We start from the raw sequence: 20,988 nt of genomic DNA, 5'->3' as shown, positions 1-20,988 counted from the left end.
GAATACAAAGCTGATGCTATCAAGATGTTTTTGTTACTGCTCAGCAGGGCTTACACAGAGCCAAAGCCTTTTCTGCTTTTTGCACTGCTACAATAGTGAGGAAGTTGGGATACATGTGAGACTGGGAGGAGATACAGTCAGGACAGGTCACTCCAACCGACCAAAGGAAGATTCTGGACCATATGCTCAGGATATAAAGTATATGAAAGAGGGGAGAATGAGGAAGAGGGAACATTTGGAGTGATGTTGTTTGTCTTCCCAAGTCATCATTAGGCATGATGGGGCCCTGCTCTCCAGAGATGTCTGACCACCCCCCTGCTTATGGGAAGCACAGAACAAATTCCTTGTTTTGCTCTGCTTGTGTGCACTATTTTTGCTTCCCCTATTAAACTGTCTTTGTCTCAAGACATGACTTTTCAGCTTCTATGCTTCCAATTCTCTCCCTGATTCCATTGGTGGGGAGTGAGCAAGTAACTGTGTGGGGCTTGGCTGCTGGCTGGGAATAGACCACAACAATACTACTTAGTTGCCAATTTTGCCCTTGAGATTATTTTCTTCTCAGACATTAATATATAACCTTGGTGCTTTTTAATATCCACTATCACAACTATACTAACAACCCCGAATCAGGTAATTTTAGACTACTTCTACCATTTATTATTTATTTTCTAATTAAATTTAACTTTCTTAGCACCTATTTTTTTCGCATGATCCTTAAAGTCACATGATCTCCTTGGCCCTTTGAAAAGACATCAGCTTCTTTAAGCATCTAAACACTAGTCACCTTTAAGCATCTGTAACGTACATGCTTTTATGTGTGTTTTACAGGAAACTCTAAAATCTCAACATTTTAGGACTGATGCCACAGATCTTCCTGAATTCTAAGGAATATGTCATTTATCAATTTTCCCAATTCATTCTCCACTCTATAAGCTTACAAGGTCAGTAGTAACTCAGTACCTTGTGTGCTGTGGCTCACAATTTGGTGATACTATTGTTTTGCAGAGTTAATCAAACCAGAAGTCTTACTGTAGAGCTGAGCTGCAGTATTCTCCTTCCTGATACTAGTTCTGTATCAAGCCATATGAACTTTATAGACCTTGTTTTCTTATTCTTATTTAGAGAATAAACGGCATAAACACCAAGCAATATAGAAGCTGCAATTCAAATCCTATCACCCATCTCAATACTTCACTGTGAACCTCCTTCATCGATACCTAAATGGTAAAAAACAACCCCTCTGTGTCTCTGTAACACACACACATAAAAGGCATTAAGCCAAAGGTACATTTATCAAAGATTTCCAAAAGAGAAGTACCAAGTTGCAAGGAATAAGACATTATTCTTAGTCATTCGCAGCTTCTGATTGTTGGCATTTTTTAAAAAAAAGTATAGTTTAGAACAAGTTCTCATTGTGGTGCATGGAAATCTTTGACATTTAATGTCAGTATGTTTCAATCTTCTTACTCTTATGATTAGTATTTAGTACTCACAGCAATCCTGTCCTTTTAGCCCATGTTTAATATCCAAAAATAACTGTTATTAACAGGTTAAGAAGTTTCAACTGTGCATTTGAAACAGTGACCTCAATCCCAATACTGTAGACAGGAAAAAAAGAAAAGCCTAACAAGAAACATGTAAGTTAAAACAGGAGCATGTATTTTTGATAATGCACTAAAATATTTCCTTTCAAACCAAAACCTACGATCTGGATTTCTGAAGTCATGACTAGGTAGTCTCATGGCAAGAGTCCTGAGAATTCAAATAAAATTGAAGACAACTTCATATAAAGGTTGTTTTAAGAAACTGCATGTTTCTATACGTGTAGCTATTCTTTAAACTTTAGGCCAATAAAATATAATTTTTACTTCTGTTCTAAGCAAAAAGGTAAAGAAGTTAGGACTTCAGCTTTTGAGAAATCATCATATTTAAAGGATTCAAAAAACGAAGATTACAACTGCAATCATGATGAAAAAATATTGAAATGCTAGTCCCATGTGCTTGACATCAAAACAAAATACTTGTCTAGCATCAGCAACATTATAGAACAGTGGATTGTCACAAAATAATTTCCCACAAGTTACAACCTGTTTCAACTACGATGCAACAGAAACAACAAACTGGATAGGACACAGAACAATTATTGTTTATTTTAAATACTGACCAGGCTTTATTTTAGTTAGAAATAATGCCTGGATCAGGAGATCTACAAAGGAATTCCAAAAAGACTGCATGCTAGTCCTTACCACTAATCTCTCATACTCATTGTAGCCTGTCACTATGTTTCCTGTACTTATAGTCTCACAAAAACCACAAATGAACGACCTTCCTACAAAATCTCACCAGGATTCCTTTTCTGCTTATAGACTGTGTCACTTTTAACAATAGTCAATGTTATTAAGTATATTTATTAATCTGATAATCAGCTGTAATCAGACCAAAATAACAAAATTAGAAATACATATGCAGCAGTTAAAAAAAAAGAAAAAATCAGTTCTTTTCTCAAAGAAAACATGCCTACTTATTAGAAATCAAGAGCTTGGCCCTAATTTTTTGTGCACTAATGGGGGAAGTGATTAATAATTAGAAACATGAAAATCAGCATTATGTTTGTGGACACAATATAGCAATTAATTACTGGAGTTTGAAATTATCACTTACCAAAATCTACTCTTGTTAGTATGCACTGCATTGGATGGTCAGTTGTATGCCTTGTTGTCGTTGCACCACTTTCATAACAAGTTGCACACAGATCGTAATCGTAGCAAATTAAACACTTGTACCGGCGGCCTCGAAAATTTCCTTTTAAACATGCATCACAGCTGACACCTGTAAACAAATAAAATTGCTTTAAGACAGCAACAAATGCACTTATTTTTTATGAGGAAGATTTGTTGCTATTGCCTCTCAATTACTAAAAAGAGCCAACCATATCTGACATGAGACTCAATTTTTAAATGCATTTGTGTCTTTAAAAGACACCACTCTCCCAAAATTAGGATCTTGAATTCTTGAAGTAAAGCAGACTCAAGCACCCGAAATAATAACATGTTAAATTAGTAAAGCTTTTTGGCTGCATCCTCCTATAGACACCTTCACCTCTTAGTATTGACTGGTATTTTGACTGTTCAGTCAGGAATTGTGCCACTTTTAAAAGGTAAATTGTAAAATGGCTGACCAAGAGGGAAGAAAAACAACAACCACATCAACCACTGCCAAAAACATACTACCTTTCCAGCCTTTAATTCAACACTTCCTAATATTTTAATTCTGAATAACACGACAGCCAGACATTTCACGTAGTGTAGAAATTAGAACCTTTTCCCATATTTTTTTAATTTAGCCTGCATCAGCTCTCTCCAGTCTATTTCTCCCGTAAGTTCATTCTTTGCAATGTAAAGTAGTCACACTGTGTATCTGAGAAAGGTTTTATAGCTTCAAGAAGTTTTCATTTTTCTCTGTATGGTTTCAGTTCTCTCTGGGTTCTCTGGTTAAGTGCAGAAGTGACATTGTCTTGCAACCTGCAAAGGCTAAGACAAATGTCTTTCAACTGTAGCAGCAAATAAAGGGCCTTCACAAAAGAAACCAGCATGTACAACCAAGGTAGGATTTGGACCAACACCTTCTTTTAGTATCACATAACATTTCTTCTTCATAGTTTGGTAAAAGCACAGGCAATTTTAGAGCAAACTACCAGAACAGAAGAGTCACACTACCCATATACCTATTTTTTTTTAAGTCTAGTTGTCAGAGGACTGACTGGTGAGTTACAGAATTTTTTTTGCCTTTTTTTATTACTCCACTCTGTAGCATCTAACAACCTTTACCACAAGTAATTCAGAAACATATCAATAAGCAATTTCTTCTGAATCTTCCCAACTTGTTCAAACAATTGCATCATTACATTCAAAGGAACAGTGAGCGAAATTATTTTATCACTTTTGCCTTTAATTTCTTCACCTACTTGAGGGACAGCTTGAGGCACTAGTACCTTCTAATGACTAAGCATAGTGATCACTTGAGTACTGAACCTATTTTTTATTTACCTCACTGCCTATCTATTCTGCAAGCATCACTCTGCATGGAACAGCACATCCAAAGAAAGCATCTCCAGAATCTTTCTTAATAGCTGAACTATGTCTTGAGGATGGCATGTTATTACCATCCTCAAAGTTGGTTTGGTTGGCTTAAAAAAAAAGGTCCTTCTCACTTAACTTTCTTTTCCCTGAAGTTTCATCCATAAACTCTGAAGGAGTTTTAACAACCTGATGATTTAGACACTGACAGCAGGCTAATTTCTGAAAGCACTCGCTTGCTAACTCTGTAGTCTGAATTTTACTGCTTCACTGCTTGTTTGCCTTTTTCCTCCCACACAGAGACCCACAAAATTCTACCTATGCAGCATGCAGATCTCTCCAACAATGGATGCTGTACACACAACACTTAGCAGCCACTGGCAGCACTGCGAGTTTTTTTGTTGCCTTTTTGTTTCTAGAAAACAGCTGATCAGCAAGTTAGACATCACACTGAAATAAGCAGACTGTTTAACCTAGAGTCTATGTCAGACACTAACAGCTTTCCAACCTACTAACCCCATGCTTCTCCAGAAAGTAGTATTTTCCCCACTCTTTTCATTTAAGCTTGGAACAACTGATTTAATGCAGATGTAAGCCTCTTTACAACAAACTCTTGTCATGTGTTCTCTCAAACATTTACATCATTCCTGCTTGAAGACAGATATTTTTAAGAAGCTCTCATTTACACATTTTCTTCATGTCAATACTTCTCCACATTATTCCAAACTGCAATCTCCATATATGATGTCATATTATTTTTGGGGAAATTCAGGCACAAACATAAACCACAACAATGTCTGTATTTAAAACTTCAGAACATTTGTAGTGAGGATCTACCAGGTCTTCAAGTAACAGACGAACTTTGTTACTTACGATCAACTAATAGAACAACTACAATCTGCTTCAAACAGAAAAACTAATATTAGCGTAACATGTCCCTATGGCTGGTGAAGTCAGACCACGAGAATAGCAACGTTCTAGGGACAGCATTCTTTCTACATCTCTTGAAGTTGGTATTTTACAGCCACCACCACATCCTCCACTCTGAGGAACAGGCTGGACACCAAGAGATGTACCAGATTATGCATATATCCTTATCTATGGCAGAGAATGAAAACTGCAAAAGGGAAAATTATTAAACTGAAATTTAGGAGTTAAACACATGGTTAAATCCCCAGACATCCCCCTGAATCCAGCAGGATCTCATTTCCAGAAATTATATTACTTATTTTTCCCTTTTTATAACAGTCTGAGCAAAGTCAGACCGGACAGTTCTTCCTGTTCAAGCCGATTACTTGGCTGCCAAAATCTTGACTACCTACTCAACATGCAATCTAGAAACTGAAGTAACCAAATAATTTCCTCCCACCTTATTCTTTCTACTATAACAAAAGCTTTTGATTTTTATCTTCTACTGTTTAATCTTTACATCAACTTTAATTCTGAAAGTTCATTCTGCACAAACCTAAAACCCCCAAAGATAACATTTTATTTAGAACAGCATGTATGTGTCTTTCCAACATTTCCCTGCATTTATCTTACATTTCCAAGTATGGGAGATAAGTAACAGATTCAATACTGTCAGATTAAACAGGATGCATCCACATTAATCACTGGTTTTGTGAAACTTCCCCCACCCCAAATTCCGGAGAAGTTCACTTTAAAGCAGGGAACAAAAGCACAGAAACAGCCTCAAGAAAAGTATGAACAATCTGTGACAACTATTTAGATACACTTCTGACTTGCAAGAACTGTTAGGATCGACTTTTAAAAAGAATCACAGAATGAAATCCTATTAACCCCAAACAACTTGCTGCTCAAAGAGAACTTCTGATTAACTTTATGGAAAATATTGGCTTGGAATGGTAAGAGTAAGAAATATTCATTTTACTTACAGATTACACTACATCATAGATGATATTTGGAGGCATCCTCGAATTTTGTTTTACTTTTGTTACTGCTATATGAGTACCAACATACACTGCATAATATAGATCACATCTAATTAAAACCTTTCTGACCAGTGTAAAATGCTCTTTTAATGCAATACTGTTCCACCAGAGGACAGCATTGTGCTAAAAGCCTAAGAAACTTCGGTTCACCTTTAACTATCAAACATCAGGTTCTAAAAATTTCTTCAGAAATTTTGCAGTATCAACACTCAGTCTCCCTAGCTTCACACTCTGAGTGAAGTGAGTCAGGACATACTTAACAGTTCCATTAATAAAGTATGTTTTACCCCTCCACCACAGAAGTCTTACTACATTTATTTCAATCCCACATCTTCTTTTCACCCAGATCAATTACTTCATTCAGCATTTCACTGAATGGTTTGTTGCATGATTCTAGGGGAAAAAAAAAAGTCAAAAAAATGCTTTCCCAACACCTTTCATATTTTAATCCTGACAGCCAAACATAATTTGATATTATGACACTGAACTAGTTTTGCTCAAAATTAACTAAAATGAATGTAACTGGTCTTGGGTTTAATAGACACACCAAAGAGAGTACATAATCTGAATTCAAAATGGAGAGAAAAACACTGAAAAAACTATATGGTTCAAATACTATATTACATCAGGATCAATTTATATTTACAATTACAAGCAAAGCTACAAGGTAACATCAATGAAAGAGTCTGTAATGTCCCAAGCCATTATGGCCTTGGATAGACACCTGTTTGTAAAAAACACAAAGGTTTTCTCCCCTGCTTGGCGTCCCCAGAAACTAACAGCAATCGAAATAATAACAATGATATTAAAAGCCCGATGATCAGACCCAGACAAAAAACTACCTGAGAAACTGTAGAAAAGTCCACTTCTTTTTTTTCTTGGAAGGAGAATATGGTCAAAGATGAGTAATACAGAGACTTTGAAATAGGTTCCAGCCTCAACATGAGGCTTTGAACTTTATCAATAGTTTGAATGTATTGTTTAACTTTTAGAAATTTCAAAGAAAGTATCAGTCATCAGAAAACATTTTAAACACATATGAAGCCAATACCTGAAGTATTCAAACAATGAAAAGAACAATTAACTCCAGATAAGAACATTTAGTCATTCTACTGTTCCTGAGAATTAAATTCCTTTCTCTTAGCAATACACTGGAAGTTTCATGGGTAGTTATCTGCATTTAGCATTCCTGATAGCAGTTGATTATCAAAACCCAACCTTCCAGCCAATTCAGGTACTGTTCTTCAATTATCAGTGCTCAAAGTTAGAATCACTGTGTTTCTTTAATGTACAACACAAATTTAAAAAATTAGCCCATCAATGGTTTCTTCTCCAGAAAGAAAATGCCAGCCACTTCAAAATTTCCTCCTAATTTACATGAAGTACTGGAAGGAAGAAGTACCCTTCTAAAGACTGAAAGTATTAGATTCAAGAGTACCACTCAGTCTCAAGGGACTGGACAAACTTTAAGGTTTCTACCTTTTAAAAAACTCAACTTAAGCATGCAAGTGAAAATTTGAAAGTTGTGCTGCCTCTTTTGTGGTACAAAAGGTTGCAAGCTGTATACTGCATTTTATTTATATATTCTGAAGATCATACATGACACTCCTTTTAAAATGCATCTGATATGTTTTATTGTAAGATGTCCTTTTAAAGGATTGTTCAGTTTTAGATAAACTTGCTTGACATTAACTATCTCATCTGTACTCTATATGCCACACAGCAAGTCCAAACCTTAAGACATTCTACTTAGGCAGCTCAGTTGTTTCCAAGACTAAAGAGAGGAATATATATGCCATTTGATACTCAATAAAGAAGAAATACCAATTGTTTCTTACTTTAATAGATTCATTTCTTAATGCAGACTGCTGCCTAGTTTGAGAGGTCAAATTCTAAGAACTTCTGCTGTTTCTGGGAGCATTTCACCAGAAAAATCAACCAAATCATAGAACATTAATTTTTGTTTACTTTTCCTCATGTTTACTAAAGCAAACTGTGAAAATAAACATTAAAGATACCTGCAACACAGAACCTACTTCATCACCTTTGCAACTACAAGTACAGAACAGAAAATTTACACACTATACCCTTGAGAAAACAAAAATGCTCTGTTCCCTCACACAGCCTATGTGCCACATGGCTGAATATGCAGGATCTTCTTACAGCAAAGTGGAAGTGATCAGACTAAAAGAACTAGTAGGACTAAAGTTGCAAGCAGAGATGTTGTTGACTTGGAAATGGAAAAAAAAAAAGAGAAGGATAGGGAGGGAACTGGGCCTACAAACGGCTTTCGTTTTCTTCACTGCTCTCCTCCTTTCCCTCTGGAGTCTGGAGTAGAAACTAACAACTGAATCTGCTCACAATCTTCCTGAGGCCCACTTGCACAGTGCCTGATACTTAGAATCACAGAATCATCAAGATTGGAAAAGACCTTTACAGTCATCAAATCCAACTGTCCACCCAGCAATACCACTGTAATCCCTTAACAACTAAACCATATCACCCAGCGCCAGATCCAAATGCATCTTGGATACCTGCCTCCCCTACCCTCCCTGCGCAAACTATTCTGATTCCTGAGTACCCTAAAAATTTTGTTTTCTAATATCTAATCTGAATCCTCCCTGTCTCAGCAGCAGAACACTTCCTCTTGTCCTCTCACTGCATACATGTTGGAAGAGACAGGCTCCCATCTCACTATGACATCCTTTCAGGTAGTTGTAGAGAGTGATGAGGTCCCGCCTGAGCCTCCTCAAGACTAAACAAACACAGCTCCCTCAGCCATTACATATTTTCTGGACCTTTCCGAGCCTTGTTGCTCTTCTCTGGACACATGTCAGCATCTCAATATCCTTTTAAAAGTGAAGAGACAACTGAACACAGTACTCGAGGCACAGCCTCAGCAGTGCTGAGGACAGGGAGCAATCATTTCCCTGGTGTAAAAACAAAGAATCAAACAGTACAGCTGGCCCAGCAAGCTTCAGCCTTGATCCATGAGCACTAGTCAGCCCGCTGCAAAATGAAGTTTTTCCATTTTTGCTTTCACATCTCAGGTTGTGGAAGTTATATGCACAACAGTTTCAGTCCTTTTGGGCATCAGGAACAAGTGATTAGTAAGCACTTGCAAAACATTCCCAACTCTATACAGGAATCATGGAGGACTTCTGATCAAGCCAATCTGGATTTCCAATTTAATATTTAATATTATCTCATGTGTCTCTTACCATTCAATTTATATAATTTAATTTGATCATCAAAACCATCACAACACAGAAATCTGCTAAAGTACTGTAAATACATTAAAAATAAACAGATTGCAATAGGGCACAGGAAGTTTGTAGTGTGGCAGCAAAGGAACTGGCACCAGACGATTTTACTTAACAACTCTGTTAATCTGGAAAATGGCAAACAGCATGTGAACTCTATTAACAGAAAAATACTTAAACTGAGAAAGCTACCAACAGCTTCAGGGCAAGAAAATAACAGTAACAGCACTAAGCTACATCCTCTATCTAGTAAAATCAATGGCAAAGTTTCTCACTCAATAAGACAGAACCACGTTTCTGAGTTTGTTTCAAGATGAGACAACAGAAATACACCGCTCAGGCAACCACCAGCTAGAAGAGAATTAGGCCAGGGGAAAGCATATCACACACAAATGATTTTTACAAGTGTAAGAGACACGAAGTAAAATCCTAAAAAGAAATTATACAAAAGAATGAGTACTTCTCTGTTGAGCCTAAAAAAATTAAGATACAGTGGTCTTAGGAAATAAACCTTTGCGCATTTTGGATTGCTGTTATTTAGGAAGAGTGGCATAAAAAGGTAAAAGCACACAAGTAGAGTAAGACACATGTCCCACCAAGCCTAGGAGACAACTGAGTAATACAGAGCAGCTGAACAGAGAAGTAAACATACTTGAAGAATGCTTCTTCTATGAGCCCCTGTTCCGGGCAGATAAGAAAAAAGCCTCTACAAGATCTGGTAGAGGCTAAGAGAAGCTTAGCTGAAATTAACTATTTAGGTATACCTTAGACATAGCTCTGTTGTAAGGTACACACTCAGCTTTAAGTCTTCTTGCACTATTAAAGTCACTCCTGATCCTTTTAAACATTACCCAAACAGGCAAACATGGTAAGCATTTCCCACTCTGTGGGATGGGGAAAAGGCAAGATTTATCACAGGTAACAATGCAGAAAGTAGGCAGTACTGGCTGGGAAACCGAAGGGCTGAAGTGAAAACCAGAGTACTCCAAGTGGCAAGTACTCCAGCTCTAGGAGTAACGCTTTGTGATTACATGTCTCATGATCGCTTAGACTTAAAAGACTTGCACCAAGTGATCTGGAAATACATACTTTTCAAATCATGAAAAAAAATCTAGAAAGCAGTTGGAAGAGGGAGGGAAATAAAAGCAAGTGGTTCTTCTCGTCATTAAAGAAAGCGATGCCTAATATAAGGCAGTCACACCTAGATTCCTCCCAGCCAACTCAGTTCATAGAGAGGAGCACAAAAACACCTTCAAACTTAAATATGACTTTCAAAATCACTATTTTGAAATGGCATCATATTACCATAAAAGGAATTTATTTTTCCTTAACACCACAAGAGGTCTAGTAACCCGTAAAAATAATTAAGTCTCTTTGAACACAACACAGAGGGGAAATAAGAGGTTAAAATCCTAGAATTTCTTCATTTAAGTAGCTGCAATATTCTATCCTGGGCTTTCTCCAAGCATTTTTCTTACTCTGAACATAAACAGACTGCCTTGGTAACTTTTCCTCCCACTCTGTTACACAGAACTGCTTCTCAGGCTGATAACGTCTCCAGAAACGACAATTGCTTACGATAGGAAAGCTATACCAGAAGAGCACCGTGGGAAATACAGTAACCTAAAGTAAAAAAGGTTTCATGTCTACTTCCATTAGGCTTAGAGTTTGTTCCATTCCTCCCTCCTCTTCTTTCCAATTCTTCATGGCAGACACTTCTTTCCTAATTCAAACAATCACAGAATGGTTTGGGTTGGAAGGGGCCTTAAAGATCACCTAGATCCAACATCCCTGCTGTGGGCAGAGACATCTTTGAGTAGACCAGGTTGCTCCAAGCCCCATCTAAACTTAAATACTTCTAGGGATGGGGCATCCACAGCTTCTCTGGGTGACTTGTTCTAGGGTCTCGTCATCTTCAAAATAATTTTTTTAACATCTAATCTAAACATATCCTCTTTCAGTTTGAAGGCATTCTCTGTTGTAAAAAGTCCCTCCCTAAATTTCTTGTAGGCTTCCTTCAGGTACTGGAAGGCCACACTTAAGGCATTCTTTTTTCAGGCTGAACAATTCCAGTTCTGTCAGCCTTTCCCCATAGAAGAGGTGCTCCAATCCCTAATCAACCTGGTGGCCTCCTCTGGACTCACTCCAGCAGGTCCATGTCCTTTCTGTGCTGGGACCCCAGAACTGGATACAGGGTTCCAGGTGGAGCCACACCAGAGTGGAGCAGTGAGGAATAATCTCCTCCCTCCCCTGCTGGCCACGCTGCTCTGGATGCAGCCCAGGATACAACCGGATTTCTGGGCTCTCAATCATGTCTGGCCTCTCATCCACCAACATACTCAATCTCTTCTAGGTAGGGGTCCCTATACGTTGCTCACATGTTCCTTGAATTGGCAACACAACCATTTGTCAGCCATAACAAATGCCTTACCTTTCCCCTTGTTTTTCTCATTAGGAAGAGTTTCACTGAGTTTTATTACCTACAGTTTTGTTTTTCTTGTGCCCTTAAACTGCACATGCATAAAGAACCAAAGACAATCAAAGTATTATGTTCTGGAACATTTCCCTGATAGTCCTGATCATCTCACATATGTATCCAACTTACTTTTAAAAATAATTTACTAACAACTCTATTTGAAAATAACATGTCACATATTTTTTCTAAATATGTGACATTTCTATCACTAAACTCTAAAACCTATCACTAATTTGCAGATCACAACCCAAAAGTCTTCAGTACTTAAATATTTTTAATGTAATTAGCTCATTTTCTTCAACAAGACTCAGATATTTTACTTCATTTGCTGAAGCACAAAATAAACCAGGTGTCAATAGCACAGAATTTTATCAAAACAGATAAAACATATCTCACTGCATGATTTAAGAAAAAAGGAGACGGATGATCAAACACCCTTAAGGTTTCACTGGTAACTATAGGCTCAGCTGCCATGCTACAGATACAAAATGCATGAGACAGTACTTTAAGGATAAAAAAAGATTAAGTGTAACAAACAAATCTGAAAGATCTTAGTTGGAAAGTTTTTAAACAATCTATTAGGAAAAAAAAAACACCCTATAATACAAAGACACTAGTGAGGAAAACCTAGATAATGAAACAGGGGAAGGTGGACATATGAGAGGTATTTCAGCTCTTTTACCTTTGCCTCTTGGAAGCACAAGGTTTTCCTTCACATTTTCAGACCAACTTATAAGCTCTGTTCTCTACTGCCCACTGCCTTGAATTCCACACAGAAAGGTGGTTTTCACCCACTTAAGGTTGAGCTTCTTCAAGTTCTCAAAGTTTACAAGCAAAATTACTCATCCTCAACCTGTATCTTCTGCAATTAATACCTTCTTTAAATATGTACATTGTTTTTTAAGACTGTCTTACTGCACACTGTATTGGATTCTAAAGTGTCGAACATGCAACCACAAATATAGCAAGCCTTCTAGTCTACACATAACTGTAAACTAAGGGTAACTGTAAACTAAACTTGGGTATGAGCCTGATACCCCTTCCATTTCCCTTGACGAGTCTTCCAGGCGATGACCTGGGGATGCATGGATGGAGGGACACCTTCAGCTCATTTGGCCGAACAGGATGTCTACAGTCCTGGTACAGCTTCAAGACAGCTGTTATTTTAACAGATTTTCTGAGCTCTCTACTGACTGTTGCAACACACCAGCTATTACAAGACAGTACATAATAGCTACTTTCCTTCCAGGTTCTTCTGCATGTGCTAGAGTTGGCAACTACCTTACTTCACCAACAGACCTCTAAGCAGAGCAGTCAAACTCAGAAGCAATTCAGCATCTCTTACCTCCACAAAGTTTATGGTTCTGTCAGACTATAAAATTTTTGAAGATGAAACAGGTATGCCAATGCATCTGAAATGCCGCCCACACAGAAATGTATTTTACACCTAAGAGGTTTGTAAGGATTTTTTTTGATCTGCAGGCATCTTTCAGTACAGGCAACAGACTGAAATGCTGTAATTTAGAGTCTACGGTATAGTCAATAGTGAGTCCATTTTTCTTGTGTACAATTAGAGGATGCCTACAATTGTTGCAGGAGGAAAACAAAAGCCCCCAATTATTTACTCACAACTTGTTCCATCTTCTTTGACCCTAACGCTTGATCAATCCTGTACGTAGGCCATCAGATTTTCTCTGCAGTTTCTAATTTCTGAGCTACTCCTGAGTCCAGCAGCTTCTCTAGTTTTTCAATTAACTAGAACAAACTACAGTATGGACTTTCAAATTTGCTATACACTGTCAAGTTCTCCAAATGCTCAGCACTGTAAAAGAACATGCATGCAACATCATCTTACTGAATAGGGATATTTAATGCCGTGTCCTATTACACAAGCTAATAAAGTGTCTGCTTCCTTGAAAAGTGATAATTTTTGAAGTAGAACATTAGTAATAGGTTTGGAAGAAGCTCAACACAACATTTAATGCAAGCATGACAAGAGTATTCATCAGCGGATGACTTGAAATACTTCCTCTGAAGAGATACATCATGGTAATTCTCAAAGTTAGAGCCTGGAGTCCTGCATCTCCTTCAATTACCACCTCAAAGTACTTCAGTCTTGGCTAAATAAATGTATTCTAGCATGCAATTCCCAACAATCCATTCTTTTACTTTCTGGTCATTTTCATTAATTCCTAATGCTTCCAGGAACAAAATATTAACTGAGCTTTGAGGCACAATAAGAATGACATCTCTCAGTAACTGGCTCCAATACTTAAGAGTTGGATAACATTCTAACAAACTTACGAGATAATCCAAAACTTATTATTTATAGCCTCCATTTTTACTTTTTTTTTCAATGTGACATGAGTTAAACCTGAGTTTGTTGAATTTTGAATCTTGCAGATTCTCTGCTTCTAAATAAACTTCAGACAGCAACCTGCAACAGCACAAAAACATTATCAATAGCAATCTCTACCAGTAGAAATCTGACTAATAACAGTTAATTATTCAATTATCTACTATATCTACTATAAAGACAAGCTTATATCCTAGAGAATCTTTACTTGTATATCTTCATTTACAAAGCCTTTCTTCTACAGCAAAATCTCAAGCTGTTTTCTCTGCTTACTCCAAGTGTCTTCCAGAATACGGAACATTGTATGTTGTCAGATCCTGCCTGGCATTTCATAGGCCTTATGGCAAACAACCTTGGAAAAGATACCTGCAGACCACAGTATCCACTCTTTCTGAATTGAGGAAGGCAAAATAGGCTCTTATTCATCTTTGGAATTTTCTAAAATTGAAGATAAGCAAGGGAGAAGAGAGCTGGAAAATGTGTCTGACCTACTCCTGAGTCAAGACACTGCAGTTTCTACTCCATCTTCTTAAATCCACAAGATATTTAATTAATATAATCAACATGTCATGGTTAACAGCAGAAATAACTGACTTCCATCTGCACAGTCAGAGATCAGGCTACCCTTACAGACATTTTCATCTCATCAGAACACCACAAACGATAGCAGGAAACAGGTATGGAATTAAAATCATCTGAGGTATCTTCAGCACATCTAGACTGAAAAAAGCTTAGTCATTACATAGAAAGCTCTGAATTCTCTACAGCTTACTTTTGTGACGCTTAGGTCTTTCTTCAAGGGCATCCTTGAAATCTCTTTCCCAAACTTACCTCCTTTTCCACAACTAGTTTCAAAGGATCTACTTTGGACATGTGAAAAGTAACACTAGCAATAATTCAGGGGATGAAGTTAGTGGCCTTATTTGCTCTCTGAAGGAAAGACAGAGGAAACTCTGGCAGCTGCAGCAGCACAATTATGTCAGTCCAGATATGATCTTTGCTCCAGCACTCTTACTCTTGGTGAAGCTGCTCTCACAGACCCACTTCATCAGTGGGTCATAAGCTACTTCTCACTACAGAGATTTTTCACTTGCAGAGATAGCCCTCAGCTTGCATGCAGAAATACACGTAACAGCTGTACACTAAATACCATTCGTGTTAGGCACATCTCAGCATTCCTGCCTACATTAAAAGCATATGCAAATATGCAATAATTCAAACATTTGCTTTGTTGAGTAGAAGTGATGTGATGGTATCCTGAACACAGAGAAGCCTTTCTACCCAAACCATAGATTTCTTCAGAGTTAATTTCATTCTATCATGAAAGAAAGTTTAGGTGACAAGGGCTTATAATCAAGACTCACAGCAGTTTAAAATTGATTTCAGGTGAACGACGATTTCTGAGCATATACAGCTAATACACACACACACAGAGGTAAACACGCAAAAATATATTCCAGTAAAACTAATGTCGATTCTTACCAGAATCACTAATTTGGAGATTCTGGTAAGAATCTCCAAGACAGAAAGACAGAAGTTATTGACAATCACACAGGAGGTCCTTACGTGACTATGTATTAATGCATTTGTGACTTTGAAAATCATGTATGATCTACTGCTGCTGGAGTTAGGAAATTTGAGATACCTATCAAGTACTCAGAGTACCTGTTTAACAGCTCACAGCACTGCTCTCCAACCAGGCACCTCCAGGATGCTGCTGGAGTCTGGTAAGTAATTCTAATGTCGTCCCCAGCACATACCCAGTTGTTTACTTCCAGAAGCTACCATAAAGTTTCTCCCATACCATCAAGCACCTGGAAAGCAACTCCGTTGGTCTGAAAACTGGTATCAAAATTCGTTTAAAATTACAACCATAACATGAATATTGATATTTTTATCTGTCACATTAGTTTATGCTGATTTCTACACTGTTTATACAGACATTTCACCTCATCCTTTCAAATTCTTAGAATAAATACAGTCTCACAGAATGAGCCATTAGAAATCACCTTCAATCAAGAATACTGGCTGCTTTAATATCAATAAGCTAATAGTAAATAGCATTTACCCTAGGAATCAACTGTTACTGAAGAGTTTTGTAAACAATGACTGTGCTCAAGAAATAAATAAAGAATACATCAACCATAACTTAGTAAAACTTCCACTACTAAAGGCACCTCATGTCATCAGCCAACAAACAAAACCAAAACACAAATCCATCTCTGTATCTGACTGCCTAAACCTTTTCAGCAACAGCTTTTTTCTGAAATACATGAGGGCAAGTTGTGCACCAAGAAACACCAGAGCTTTGCTTTTCAAAGAGGCTCACAGAGGCAGGCATTAGATTTCTATTGTACTTGCACCCAACAGGGGTCTACAGCTTCCCAAGGGGCTGTTGAAAATCCCACCCCAGAGTACTCAAAGGAGGAAAGTAGGAGAGGGAGAGCACAGCAAGGAGAAGAAAGAATAGTGACAACAAAGTAAGATGGTAAAGGATAAAAGATCAAAGACAAAAAGAAAGAAAGCAAAGATAATTTATCCTACCAGAGACAGCACCTCTTGTCAGTCAAGACAAGAAACATTGCCTCCCAAAAAGAATCTGGCACCCAGAAGTGGCAGAAGGAAGGAAGTGGCCAAATCTGACCTGAGGTAGGAAAAAAAAAATGCAGTTACAATTTTTTTTAGAATGCTGTCTGTTGTTTCATCTTACTTTTGCAGTGTATTTTTTAAAAACTTTTTTAAAATTAGTATTTTTCTTCATCTGGATTTTGTCAGTGATGACAGTGGGATGATACAGATCAAATGCAGAACAGAATCAACAGTATTTTAATAAAAATAGGAAATTAAAAACAAATCTTAAGTAATATGGGGACATAATATGAAGTGATAGCTGCAAACAATACATGCTAGTGAAATGTCCCAATGAATAAAAAATTTGGAAGACTGGACTTATATCTATAAAACTCACTGCAATGGAGTACAAGACCACTAATTTCTACCTGTAGGAGACTTTGCTGCCTATTGGCATGACAAAATCTACATCTGATATCCCACCTGCACATAGGAAAAACATCACAGTTTCTTGTGTCCATGTTCCAAGTTCATTGCAACAAGAGCTGTACCCCAGTCTCCAACTGAAAATGCGGTGACTTTTAGAGATTTTATTTTATAAGCTCCAAATAAAGCAATCACAACAGAAAGACCTAACACAAACATGAAATCCACTGCAGGGTGACAAATGAGCAATAAAAAAGAATGCCCATTAAAAGCAAATCATATACTACACCTAAAATGTTTTACAAATTGAAAACATTGAAAACAGAAGAAAATAAAAATTATATCAAGTAAATCGGTCCATCCTCTCCCTATCAACTTATTCAAACTACATTCTCAGAACAAACCTGGCAGGTGGGGCAGAATTGTTTTTTCCTAACGTCAGAGGCTCCAGTGACTTCTTCTAGTCATAGTTAAAAATTAATTCCAAATTAGAACAAATAACTTCAAGAGGTATAAATAAAGAAGTGTACACACCTCTGATACCCAGTTCCAAGGCTTCTGTGATGCTGCCTCACAATTTTTACTTGGCACAGATCTCACTTCTAAACTTAGTAAATGACAATAAGCCACACAAAACTTTTCAAGTAGATCTGAACTGAAACGTTGGGTTTATACATGTTTTCTGAAACAGTGAAACGAATGAGCTTGTCTCTATGCCTCACACTCTTACAAACGCTCTTACTTTACCACGTTAAAATGCTACACTGGGAAAAAAATGTGGATAACTATTAGGAATAGATACACAGAAAACTGTTGGAATAAGCTCAAACCAGACACTGAAGTAATGCTTAATGGAAGGGAAGCTAAGGTTTAAGATCTTTGACAGCCATATTTGAATCAGAAGTAGTTAAAATACCTGGAGCAGAAAGTTTAAGATAAAATTCAACGCTTTAACTGCTAAATCTGGATATAGGTAACTTCAAGAAAAATCAATAAAAAAATTCTCCATAATCTCATCACAGAGTGTACAAAAAAGCAGTTCAATTTTATTCCTCCCCTTGAACTCATGGGATTTCTTCTCATGGAAAGGGAGATCACAGATTCTTTTTTATGGAGTGATGCCTTTCTTTCAGATTCTCTATCTGCCTTTCTGAGGCAAACATCTTTTCAATTTTTGTCCATACAGTAATTCCTCCTCACACATCCTTACATCCTGAGTCACTAACAGCACTCTGCTCGAGTTTTCTGAACTGCTCATAGTACCTTAATAATGTTAATTTTGTTGTTCCTGTATGAGTGAGCGACACTTCTGCCTACAGCCAAAGTTTTGTATACCTCTTCTCTATTATGTCTCCATTTTCAGAATCTACAGCTACCAAATCTGCTCATTTGTTGTAAATCCTGTAGAGGGGAAGAACACATTGCATGTGGAGGATTTAGTCCAAATGATTCCACGAACAAAACCCACGAAAGTTCACATTAAAATACACGTATCCCTAGTATCAATCTATGGTCAGAATCTATCAGATGTCATCTAACAAAAATTATATTCCATTCTTAAAAAATGTCACCTTACTTAGTGCACCAGCATGTATGATGTTCAGTAAACAAACAAGAAAGCCCCTTCTTGTTTTGTCCTCCTTGGCCCTTAGTTATCACACAGTTCAAAGAAATTTGCACCGACTATGAATTTCCTCTCTGCAAGCATTTTACCTATGGCACTTCAGTGCACTCCAAACATCAACGAATTAACTTTAACAACACTTCTAAGCAAGATCTCACGTCTCTTGAAATAGAGGGAAACCACAGGATGTAAAGAATAAAACTCCAAGTCTGCTGAATCCAGTCACCCAATCTGAGATGCCAAAGGATGAGTTTATAAGAAATCTTGATTGTCTACAACTAAATGTTTTCTCAAAGTTCACTGCTCAGTTAAAACAGCTGCAGGTGTGAATGCTCAGATCCCAAAATCCCAAACCAGGTCTTCATATGGAACAAACAATTCACAGGTAGCTGACAGCTACCTCTGAATTCCTGACAAAGCAATTTACCTAGCAGTTCACATAAACTGCAACAGAGAACTGGACAGTTGATCCAGCTTTCCACAACAAAGGTCCACAGTCAACACCTTGGCCATCCTTTCTTTCTGTAATGTCTCTGTCTGCTCATTTGCTGTACCCATCCTAACACTGAGTGGTCATCTAAGACAGAAGACCATCCTATACACCGTAAAGAATGCAGGTGGTGTGGAGTAGATAATATGCAGCTGTGTATAAAATAAAGATACTCAAATGAGGTTGCATTATTGTTGTCTCTGCAACCTGTCTCTGGTACATCTCAATTCCTGAGCAACATTTTTCAAATACGCTGCTGTGTCCAGCAGCTTCTTGAATGTATTAACACTGCATTCACTGCTTTGGTTTCATATTTAACAATAATGGAAGTAACATAACAATGAAGATACAACAATGAACAGTGACAGCAACAACTCTCCCTCAAATGCTATCAGTAATGTAAACATGCAAAAGTATTGAAAAGCTTTCTTTTTTTTATTTAACATGTATGGATTTTATTTGTCCAGTACCACTCAAGCAATTTTTATGGCTCTACATTTTACCCCTGAATCCCTTCTTGTTCAAATCAACATCTGGAAGAGAGCTTTTTCACCACTTGTCTTCTCTCTTCACCTGCACCTAATGATGCTGAAAGTATCACAGCTCTGTTCCAGTTTTCCTGTTTAAGATATAGGCTATCAGCCTTTCAACATTGATAATTTAGATCTAATCTTTTTCTCCCTTTTCCCATGATGGTGTCATTACTTTTTATAAAGACCTGAGAGAAAAAATGTTCTCCCTTTACAAATATTTTTGGAGGACCTTGTTCAGACTCTGCAGGAACAGCAGTAGCTAGGTTCAAACAGTTACCTAAACCAGAGCCACAACCTTTAAAACCTGGCTTGCCATAAAGCCAGTAAGTATCTTGCCAGTTAAAATATGAATTCTGTTTCCAGCTCTTTTTATCATTAAATGATGATTCAGTTTCCTACTGAAATCAAACAAGTTTAATAAAAAAGAAAATTACTGTGTCCAGATATTTCCAATCCCATTTGAAGCTGTTTACATTTAACATTAACATTTTTTGTGCCTAAACATGGCTCTCACTAGTCAAATTGTCACACTAACTCAAGATACTGCACTACATCTGTAATTAGATGCATTAATATGCTACTATAGAATAAAACTAACAAGAGTACAAAATATTTTGCATATACAGTTAGAAAATGCTTTGGCAGATGCAAATGCTAGTGCAAATTCAAAAAATCGCACTGTTTTATGTTACATGTACAACTTAATCTGGACTTACTTCCAACAAAATAGATTTCAGTGGCAGCAACACATGCAAGAATTTGTTATTATTCTATATTGTGAAACAGCAAACTCCTCATTTGGAGAAGACTCAAGTAAAGTAAGCACTGGAAGACAGCAAGTTGTAACTGGTCTCACAGACGTACATTTCATTGCTACATGCCACACTTCACCAACACCGTATCTTGAGTACTGTGTACAAAAAAGCTGTATTCTTGTTAAGTGAAATTTAAGTTTTATATGCAAAAATACATTAGTTCTGCATTTTGTGTGATACCTTAATAGCTGACACCATATTAAGTTATGCATCAACTGGATGAGCATTATTGTGATTGTAGTATCCTTCTGCAGCTCAAGTATGACACAGCTATCGCACTATTACAAAGGGCAGAAATTAATCTTGCTATTAATGTTTTCAAAAAGTTTGTTACAGATTAAGTTTTATGTTTTGTATTGTGACCTTACAGAAAACACCATCAACCCAGACTCACAATCTTTTCACT

At 37.2% G+C, this 20,988-nt stretch overlaps 1 protein-coding gene across 3 annotated transcripts in view; it reads right to left on the bottom strand.

Annotated features, from left to right (window-relative positions):
- KCMF1 (potassium channel modulatory factor 1) overlaps positions 1-20,988 on the bottom strand; it is a 45,769-nt gene that overhangs the window by 20,589 nt on the left and 4,192 nt on the right. For 2 of the 3 annotated variants that reach the window (XM_083883863.1, XM_083883864.1), the window contains exon 2: positions 2,662-2,829. In XM_083883863.1, the coding sequence (XP_083739989.1) occupies positions 2,662-2,829 (168 nt within the window). Of the gene's footprint in view, positions 1-2,661; positions 2,830-16,667; positions 16,707-20,988 lie in introns of those variants that run through there. The other variant, XM_083883865.1, reaches the window with a different exon arrangement.

Source organism: Zosterops lateralis (genome assembly GCF_965231275.1).
Source record: "Zosterops lateralis genome assembly, chromosome: Z".
NCBI lineage: Eukaryota > Metazoa > Chordata > Aves > Passeriformes > Zosteropidae > Zosterops > Zosterops lateralis.
This window is presented reverse-complemented; position numbering and strand designations above follow the sequence as displayed.